This window comes from Daucus carota, chromosome 2, assembly GCF_001625215.2.
Source record: "Daucus carota subsp. sativus chromosome 2, DH1 v3.0, whole genome shotgun sequence".
Lineage (NCBI taxonomy): Eukaryota > Viridiplantae > Streptophyta > Magnoliopsida > Apiales > Apiaceae > Daucus > Daucus carota.
Window position 1 is genome coordinate 45,889,805 of NC_030382.2, and position 10,674 is coordinate 45,900,478.

General features: G+C 36.8%; 2 protein-coding genes across 2 annotated transcripts; both read left to right on the forward strand.

The window, feature by feature from the left end:
• The first annotated feature begins 161 nt into the window (after positions 1 to 161).
• LOC108207644 (uncharacterized) lies at positions 162 to 1,332 on the forward strand. The gene has a single exon (XM_017378078.2). The coding sequence runs from the start codon at positions 297 to 299 to the stop codon at positions 1,188 to 1,190; it is 894 nt and encodes a 297-aa protein (XP_017233567.1). The 5' UTR covers positions 162 to 296; the 3' UTR covers positions 1,191 to 1,332.
• Positions 1,333 to 5,018: 3,686 nt separating this feature from the next.
• LOC108209539 (common plant regulatory factor 1) lies at positions 5,019 to 10,413 on the forward strand. The gene is made up of 12 exons (XM_017380498.2): positions 5,019 to 5,277; positions 6,059 to 6,168; positions 6,765 to 6,809; positions 6,935 to 7,030; positions 7,155 to 7,235; positions 7,709 to 7,869; positions 8,076 to 8,124; positions 8,208 to 8,256; positions 8,833 to 9,074; positions 9,348 to 9,425; positions 9,529 to 9,654; positions 9,763 to 10,413. The coding sequence occupies exons 2-12, from the start codon at positions 6,097 to 6,099 to the stop codon at positions 9,997 to 9,999; spliced, it is 1,236 nt and encodes a 411-aa protein (XP_017235987.1). The 5' UTR covers positions 5,019 to 5,277; positions 6,059 to 6,096; the 3' UTR covers positions 10,000 to 10,413.
• Positions 10,414 to 10,674: the final 261 nt, after the last annotated feature.

A 10,674-nucleotide genomic window follows, 5' to 3' on the forward strand; every position in this document is an offset into this window, starting at 1 on the left:
CCACCACCTTCTTCATTCACAATCTTTATTCAATCTCCAACGAGTATCAACACAATTTGCCAACCTTACTTGAACCATTCCACATTTCCAAACCTCCATTACTCATTTCATTATATATCAACAATCAAATCCCCTGTAATCTTTCGTCGACTCAACAACCATTGGTTTATCAAGAAACCCAATTTTCTTCAAGCATCCCAGAGTTCTTGCATTCTTTGTCTCGTAAAGTCTGAAAATCCAACATCTGATCAAAATCTCTGCATGAAGACGCCTACAGGGCGTAAAAATCAGCGATAATGGGGTCCAAAAACATCATCTGGATGATGTTTTACGCGTATTTGACACCGTTATTGATGATCAGAGGGACATTGGCCAAAGAAAGTGATCCTCGTTCTCTGGATGAGTTTCTGCATGTTCATGCACAAAAGATTGTAAAATGGCCACGTTTAGGTGCATTCTATAATATTCCTCTCCATTCTAATTACTCAGGTATTGAAATTTCGTATATTCAGATTAACACCTCAAGTCTCTGGACTAGTGGAATCAATTCCAGCTTCATTCATATCCCACCAAAAACTCGAATTAGGCCTTCTGTAGAGAGGCTAGATATTGTGTTTCACCATCTCGGCAATCTGTCATCGTATTACTTCAGTCTGCCACATCATAAATTTATAACACCTGTGATTGGCTTCACCGCTTATAATGGTGACAGAAATGCATCAGCAGCAAATCGGAGCTCAGTGCACAAACTTAAGCTCGAGGGAAATAATACAATTTTAGTGCAATTTGAGGATAGGTCAATTAAGAAAGGTGAGAATGGTTCTAAAAAATGTGTTAGATTTCATCCGAATGGGAAAATTGAGTATAGCCATGTGGTTTCATCAAATGTGTGTCACGTTCGCGGTCAAGGCCATGTTGGCATTGTTGTGCGTAGAGCAAAGCCCTTTTGGAAGAGGAGGGCGACGAAATGTTGGGCGATCGGATTGGGAGTGGGAATTGGAGTGTTGTTTTTCGCGATTCTGGCGGGGATTTTGCTGTGTAATTTTGCAAGGAGGAAGGAAGTGAAGAGTATGCAGAGACAATCGGAACAGAGTGAGGCTCTGGAGACGGTTTGGGTTGGAGGGACTAAAATGCCTGCGGCTGGGAGGATGAGAACTCAGCCGGTTCTTGAAAATGATTTTCTTCCTTGATTGTTTCTCGTTTTGTAAATTCTTTTTCCTGACGATGTACGTTTGCTTTGCTTTGGTTTTACATTGTTCTGTATTATACATGATACGAGTACTCGGTAGAACAAAAATTAGAAAATCGTGTAATATTATATCATCAAGAAAAATCCTGAATATTTGATTAGGCTCTGTCACATCATTGTTATAAGAAGTTCTGCATTCGACTCGAGCATGTCAAGACCAGAGCCACCATTAGGAAGATGCACTAAACACGATTGAAAATAAAGTATGTAGCCAGTTTTAGCCCCGTGATGCCATAAATCGTGAATGTCGACCGAGCAATATCCATCAACCTCCGCAAAGAAACAGAGACACTGATAATATAGTATGTTAGAGCCGACACAAGTCGCGTTAGCTCTTTTGTTTGTACAGGTCTGTGTTCTAACAATCGGTGATTTTTTATTTCGTAACTCGTCGAACTGATTAAATCTCATCCGATTAATTTCTGATCAATTTTTTTCCCGTGACTTCATTCATTAACTTGATCGCAAATGAAACAGGGAGATGACAAGAATATAAATAAGGAGACAACTCTGTTAGAACTTAGAAAGATGCTTTCACGGGCCAGACGCAGGCAATATGTCCGTAACAATCTCATATGCGCCAAGTGTCTCACCCAATATGGACAACCGTGGCAAGCCCAAGCATACTAGTACTATTGTTTGAATCGTGACATACATGACCGCCTATTTAAAATATAAATTTTTAGGGCCGCTAATATGAGATGTTGGGGTGAAAACTAAAACCGTGGATATGTAAGCCCAACTAGTCCTAAGATTGGATATACCAATCTATGCCCTTACTAGGCCCAATTTACAGGATGAAATTACGAATAAGGATCACATTAACCGTGGATAAGGATTACATTACATTTTTCTTTAATATTTTGAAACTTTTATACAATATAATTACATTACGTGTTTTTAATCTTTTTTTTAATAAAAACTTAAAATTCAGAATTTTGTTCAAAAAATAATTTTAAAAAATATTATAAACTATAATTTATAATAATCTCAAATACTCCCTCCGTCTCTTAATACTTTTCCCATTTGTACTTTTCACGTTTGCCAACACACACTTTTAATCATTAATATTTTTAGTTTTGTATTAGTATTAAATATAAAAATTTCACTGTATTAAGGTACTTATAAATGCGAATCTAACAAGATCACTCATGACTATATTTGATCATATGAATGATGCGTAAATTAGTAATTTGTCTCATGTCGTGAACAGTTCCAACATCTCAAATGAGAAAAGTAAAAAGAATCATAGGGAGTAGGTGTTAGTTAGTAAAAAATAACGCCAAAAAATACTGTGCTAGTTTCGCACGCAGAGTCACCCACGTGAGTTCACGAGGACACGTGGGACCATGATACAAAAGTCTTCTGATAATGATGAGCTGGACTATCCACCAGACTAAAGATGAGGTGGGACCCAGTCATCGGCCTGCAGTAAACACGTCATTGTGGTCCCGCCTGGACCACCAGGTTGGTTAACATTTTTAAGAAAACCATAAGCAAAACTTTACCATCAAACACCGTTGGATGAGTTTTTCTAACATTCGTGTCTAGATTTCAGCCGTTAGATCGAAGCAATTTGATATTTCCAAATATTGGTGCGAGTGGGACCCAGTGTCTGATATTGTTGAGGATTTGTTTTTTGCATGGACGATCATAGATTGTACACGTGTCATGACGTTAATGAGAAGCTGGATCTGCCGTCCGTTTAACTGACGACTGAGATCGGATATGAGGAGATGAGGCAGTGATATAGTCAAAGATGATGCGTCGGTCATGGAGTGCTTTCCGCGTTGGAAAAGCCGTGTGCACTTTTGTACTCCCTCCGCCCCTCTCATTTCTTTACACTTTCCTTTTTAGGATGTCTCATCCATTTCTTTACATTTCAAAACTTACCCAAAATAGTCAAGGGGTCTCACCACTTCTTCACTTTTTTTTCCTTTTCGCACTACTTTTACTCCACTATCTTCTTTTTATACATTAAAAATCAATGGGTCACACGACTTCACTCACTTTTCTTTCTTTTTTCCACTACTTTATACATATTTCTTAACCTCCGTGCCCAACCCAAACGATAAGAAATGGGTGGGACGGAGGGAGTAGGTTTTTAATCGCCCTTTTAGTTTCATGTAATTACGAGATTATTACAGCGTTTAACTTTTAAGGATGAGTATGTCACATCCAAGCGAAAAACAAAAAGAAAAAAACTGAAAAATGCAAAATAGGTACATTTGAATTAATGTGACGTGGGTGTCACAGCGGAAGTGTGATCTGGGACGAACTTGAGCTCATAGCGCGGCTTAGATTTTAAAGGAAGTGTGATCAAAGACTATTTTGAGCTGAAAGTTCGGTTTAGATTTCATACATAGCGTCTAAGTGAAAAGCGCAAAGCGATACTAATTAGAACGGATATCTTAAATATGAAAAATGTTAGTTACTTAAAAAAGTTATTCCAGATGTTTTATTTCATGTCTCATAAATAAATTTGACCGTTTCTTATTATTTAGAAAAATGCTAGGTAACCCAAAAGATAATCTCAAAATTTTTCACAAATATGTCGAATTCTGATGAGCTGTATTCACTCAAATAATAATGACAATTTCTTGTATATAAATTAATCATGTCACAATTTTCCACTTGTTTGCTACATCATTTGGTAAAAGAAATTTAAGAGAAAAATTCGGCTACATCCATCTTAAATCAATGTGTGTTCAGTAATCCGAATTTATACCATAATCTAGAAATACAGGAGAATATGGATAATCTCAAATTTTGTTTTTTGAAATTTGTAAAAGTTTGTCTCCGTAAATTTTTATAAAAAAAAAATATGCAGAATGCTCATTTTCTCGTAAAATTAAATAGGCGATTCTTTCAAAAATAAGTCTAGAAAACGGAAAAAGGTAAATTTTTAAACGATACATCAAGTCATCACGCCACCAAGTAAAAGGACCGATAGGTAAGATTAGAAACAAAAGTAGAAAGAAAAATCTTGTTCAATTTTCTAAAGTGAAAAAGTTTTTCTGTTTCTATTTTTTTTGCGCAGAAGTGCGATAAATAGCCCAAGCCCAAGCCTAGTTAAACAGAACAGGCAAGGTAACTGGCCCAACTCCCAAACAAATTTCCTCTGATAAAAATTACCTGCATAAATGTTAAAACATTGCGGAGAGTTGACACCAAAATATTTTGGAGCAAGATTTTCTTTTACGAAAATACGGTTTTAATTCCAAAATGGAGTTGCTTTAAATATTATTAGCACAATTTCCAGAATAATTTATAGAATAAAAAATTTCAAAATTTATATTAAAAAATAAGACATGGCAATCAATATTTTATTTATATATTTTCTCTCGGCTAATTTTGAAACTAATATAACACACAAAGCAAATAAAACACTCAAAAAAGTTTAAAACGAAGCATCTTACAAAAACCAGAATATGCAAAGAAAAAATGAACTGAAATGCCCATATGCCCCACCTGCGGATTTGAAAACGTTTATCCAATCCAGCTAATTCTTATCTTACTCCCAGTAATAAATTTAATAACACAATAAATAATTAAATTAAAAAAAAATCACATGGCCATGTCAGCCACATGAGCGTAGCAATGGTATAGTTGGCCAAAACAGGAACCCTAATGTGCACGACGCGTAGACCGACTCATCTTCCGACACGTATGCATCCGTTTTACTTATAATTCGGACAGCGCGAATCCCTATGCGCCAGCTCATCTACCACCCACACATACACACACCACATTGAGATACACAATCTTTCACACACGTGTTCGGTGACGTGGTACCTTGTCTTGGCGCTCCCTCTCCCTCTCTCTCACTCTTCTTCATTCTTTCTTTCCCTCTCCCCTTGCTTCCTATTTTTAGAGAGAGAAAACAGATGGAATGGAAGACACCTTCTTTCTAGAGAGAGAAAGTTAATATCACACAGAGCTAATCAATTTAATTAACGTAAATTAAATTTTATATGCGTAAAGGTGTAATTTGTGTCTTCTGGATTTGATATTTGAGTGTTAATAAGGTATGTTTTCTTTCATTTTCAACTTTAATTCATCATGTGTATGTATAATTCTGCTTGTGTTTATATATGTATGTATGTATGTTGATTATATGGTGAGATCAGAGAAGAGTTTTAGCTGAATGCAATTATCTTGAGTTGAGTAGAATTTGGAAAGATTGGATTTTTGTTGATTTGTTTGAATTTTGGGAAATTGGGGTGGTTATGGGGGTAAATATGTCATTTACTGTGTATGGACTTGCAAATACTAGATGGTTTTGTTGGTTACTCTTTGGTTTCTCTGCACATGGCAAGGTGAGGAAAGGACTGTATTGCCCCTCTATTTAATTCTTTTCTGTTTTAAGATGGGATGATCTTGTTGATTAGGGATGTGTTTAGTGGATCTTCATGTCATGTTAGATGAATCTTGTTATTTTAATTTTTGAATTGTGGATCTTGGTTTAATGATCTGATGTGTGCAGCTGACCTGACCTCAAGGTTTATAATGTGTGTGTGTGTGTGTTTTATTGTATTGAAGTGAAGTACAATCCCTGAAACCTAGGAGTAGCATGTAGTACAGAATTATGCCTGAGCTTACAGTAGAGCTGAACAGAACTTCAAGTTAACTAACTATGCACACATGTCCATGACTCACAAACTAGTTTGTTTGTTAACTTCTGAAATTCTAAGATATGTGTTTACTTTTTATTTATTACAGTATTTGAAAAAAGAGTATATTGCATCTGGTATTTCCCTCGGCAGACTCACTCAAGTCATGTGATGATTTTCGTAAATCTATATGCAGTTAATTAGACCCTCTAGCAAGACTCTGTGGAGGAGGCTATGGGGAACTCCGATGATGTGAAGGCTGTTAAGCCCGAGAAATTAGCTTCACCTCCGCCCCCACCCCCGCTGGTAATTTTGCATATGATTTATAAATTGTTGGTTTGACTTTTGTTGCCCCGTTTGCAAAGAGTAGTTATGATCTTGACCAAATCCGCGTGTCGGTATCTATTCTTTGCTTACAATCAGCATCTTTTGTACTCATGTTTATTTAGTTTCTTTTTGTTGGAGAAACTTGTGTGATTAGGAGAGGTATAACATGCCTTAAAAGTAAAACTAAATCAATTTTACAGTGACGCACGCACTTACGTCTTACTCTACCCATGTACTTTTACACACTGACAAATGATAGACTATTACTCCATTCATGAATCCTCTTGCAACCTTAACATTTAAATTTTAATCTCTCACTATAAATCCTCATTCCTCAGTTCAAATGCTTGCCAGTTGCCCGGGCTCTATGCTTGGTACCTGTATATAGAAAAAGAAAGACAATCAATTCTGCAGCATCTACATCCTTCTTCATCACTTATATTAAACAAAATAATAGTTTGATTCTGGTTAAGTTTTAGACGTCTCTGTTGAGTCTTAATTGTGGCGACAGTCCACACCTGACGTTTGTGAACTTTAACGTGTTCTCAACGCTGTTCTTCTTATATTATTTGCAGGATCAGTCCAACATCCATGTCTATCCTGATTGGGCTGCTATGCAGGTTTCACTACCAGTTCTACTTATTAAAGAATTTGTTCCTTTAATTGCACTGAAGCAAACATTAGCCATCAGACCATCCTCTCCATTTCACATATTGATTGAACATAGTTTTTGTTCAATTCACAGGCATATTATGGACCCAGAGTTGCTGTGCCACCATACTTTAATCCAGCTGTTGCATCAGGCCAAGCCCCTCACCCTTATATGTGGGGACCACCACAGGTATTCTTGCCATATTCTAGAATGTATAGTTTCCATCAATTTCATTAATTTCAGTAGAAATGTGACACTCACTAGTCACCCTTAACCTAAATGATTTCTTTTCTCTTTTTCTTTTCCATCTCAGCCAGTGATGCCACCTTATGGTGTACCTTACGCTGCTCTATATGCGCATAGTGGTGTCTATGCACATCCAGGAGTCCCTCTTGTGAGTTCTTATTAACTGGTGGTTGTTGCTTTACAACCTATAATCGTTATATATGTTCTGCCATATTAAATGCAAGTTTTTACGACTCCCTCAGTGTAACTTGATTCTGGTGTCCACGGTTTGTACCAGTTTTGTTATGTATATCTACTACTTATCATGACCGGAACTATTGTCTTTTTTCTGCATTTCTGCTTGGTCTTCTCCTTAATCTTGTCTGCACCTTACTAATAAGAACTGTGCTTATAAGACGTACTATTAAATTGAGAGCTAGTCAGCTAGCCTGCAATGATAGGGGAGGCACTTTCAGTACAATTTTCGTATTCTACTTCGTGAAGAACTTCCCACAAATATCATATTATGGGAATATTATATATTTCTCGGAAAAAGTTTGACTGTGGGAGAGGACATCTTTCATTTAATTGCATAGATGCATATGATCTATACAAAGTTGTAATATCTTATGCATAACGCAGGCAGCTAGTCCTGTGAGTATGGACGCACATGCTAAATCCTCAGGAACTACGGAGCACGGCTTAATGAAAAAGTTGAAAGGACTTGATGATCTTGCGATGTCTGTTGGCAATGGAAAAGCTGACAGCAGTGACGATGGGATGGAACGTACGCTTTCACAGAGGTTTGCCGATTGACACCAATTATTTGGACTTCATACAAATTTAAATTGTTCTAGGACTTGGATATTCTCATCTGACTTTCTGCTTTCATATTTTATTAAAATATGAATATATTATATTAACACATGTGTCTATATGTTAGTGCTAGATTTATAAGATTTTCTTGCTCAGCCTGTTAGATTCAAATGGTTTTTGTTTTTGTGAACAGCAAGGAGACTGAAGGTTCCAGTGATGGTAGTAATGAAAATTCTAAAAGGGTAAGACTTCGCTACCTCATTAATCCTTTATTTACAACCTAGTCTTCTCAAAATGCTAAAGTATGACAGTTCCTTCTTTCCAGGCTGCTGTAAATGCTCGGAAAAGAGGTCGAGATGAAGCACCTATTATGAGTAAGATATTCTCCTAATAATTTTTATTATGGAAGTTTAATTTATTTGAAGGATTACTTTTTAGTAACTTTATATAATGGTTATAAGTTGATGCTTCATGTGCAAATCAGTATCTTTAGAAAAGGAGCTCCTTGCATTATGGTAGGGGGTCATCATGCTTTTGATGATAATTGAATTTTTCTTTAATAGTTTGATGAGCCTTATTCTTCAAGTCTGATATTTTACTAGAAAACTGCTATTTGTCATCTTAATGACATATATATAATATATTGCTTGCGCTCTAGAATTTAGTATGTCCCTTCCATAAGTACGTATATTCACATTTCGCTCGAGAGGTGTATCATTCTCCCATACTTGGAAAATAACCAGTATGAGATGGGAATGTTAATAAAGGAAGCTTTGCTACAGGCACCTAAGGTTTTGAAAATGCATTCTATCCATAAGCCAGTGTAACATCTGCCCCAAAATTACTCACAGTGACACAGTTCATACAAAATCTGTGGAAGCTGGACACTTAAAGTACCAAATCAAAGTCACTGATTTATGTATTTTGTTTTTCATCCATTTTATGGACAGCTGGAGAGGTGAAGATTGAGACACAGAGCAGTTTAATCCCCTCCCCTCGAGTTAAATCTGAGAAGGTGCTAGGTATTGCTGTGGCTACTTCGTTGGTAGCAGGGAAAGTAGTTGGAACAGTAGTTTCTCCTAGCGTTACCTCATCGCTGGAGCTCAAGGATTCTCCAAAAGAACATGCAGTAAATAGTCCAGCTGGTGGTCAACAACCTTCTGCTATGATGCCAAATGACTCATGGCTGCACGTGAGACCTCGTTCCTGTTTAGTTTGATTCGTCTTCGTCTTACGTTGTTAAGCTTATCAAGATGAATAAGTTGCAATAGTTTCGCATAGAAAGATTCTGGATCATGGATTACGGAATCACTTATTTAGTTACACAAAGCCTTTGTGGTGTAAATTTGGCAAGTTGCCAAGCAATATGATGCTGCTTCAGGATAGCTGTAGTTACAGATATAACTCTGTTTTGTGTCTTAAAACTTAAATATCATCGTGAATATGATTTTGCTATTGTGTACAGAATGAGCGAGATCTGAAGCGAGAGAGGCGGAAGCAGTCTAATCGTGAATCTGCAAGAAGGTCAAGGCTGAGGAAACAGGTACCAGTTTTGTGCATACTTTTTGTTCTGTGAAAAACTAAATAGCTTGATTAGTCGAGGTTAGTTGTAGAGATCTCATTTCATATTTGTAAAATTTTCTCAGGCAGAGGCTGAAGAGCTTGCCATAAAAGTAGACTCTTTAACTGCTGAAAATATGGCACTTAAAGCTGAAATTAACCGATTGACAGTGACTGCAGAAAAACTGACAAATGATAACTCTAGATTACTGGTATATCCTCATCATTTCTTCAACTACTGGGGTCGCTTATCAATTGTTTAGTTTATTTGCTTCCAACTTCTGGTGTATAATACGTGTTTTAAAACATTAAATTTGCAGGAGGTAATGAAAAATGCACAGGCAGAACATGCTGCAGATGTAGGTTTAGGGAACAATAATGAAAAGAAGGCATCAACACTCAGTACTGCTAACCTACTCTCCAGAGTTGACAATGCAGGCTGTGGTGATAGGGATGAAGGAGAAGGTGAAGTGTATGAGAAGACGACAAAGTCTGGTGCAAAACTTCACCAACTTCTGGACGCTAACCCCCGAACAGATGCCGTTGCTGCTGGCTGACCAGTCGCCTCTGGTATTGCAACCTATATTCAGCTGGTTTTTAAGCAAATCCTGTAGTTTTGGCATAATTATAAGCCCAAAATTACTGCTAACAGTAGCATTTGGGCCATGAATAGGGGTAAATTTAGTATAGAGAAATCCAAGAATCTAATTTTTACTTGGTTTCTAGTTTTCTCTTGGCAGAACTTGAAATCAGGGTCAGTGTGATAAGATGGTCAAATATAATTTGTCTAATGTGGTTTGTACATTGAAGAGACACAAGTAGATGTCCATTAGGAAACGATATGAGACCAATATACCTGGTTTGTATTACTTATTAAGCCTTTCTGATCCTCCACTTGGGATGGATAAGTTATTGTGCTTTTAAATATGTATTTTACATGAGAAATGACATTGAGTGTGACATTATTATGAGCTGTGCATTTCCCTATCTCTGTGTGTGATATTTTGTTCTGTGCTACCGTGGTAGTGTGAGAAGATCTAGAGATCTGTCTCTTTTATTACAGGAACGTGTGAGTTCATATATACTACTCTATATTACTGTTTGAACGCACCAAATAAATCTAGCAAACAAAATTTTCTGGAAGGCTTTCAATTTAGTTCATCACTCAGAAGTGGCTTGATGGCTCTAATTTGACTGTCAAAACTCTGATTGAAACATCACATATTTGCACT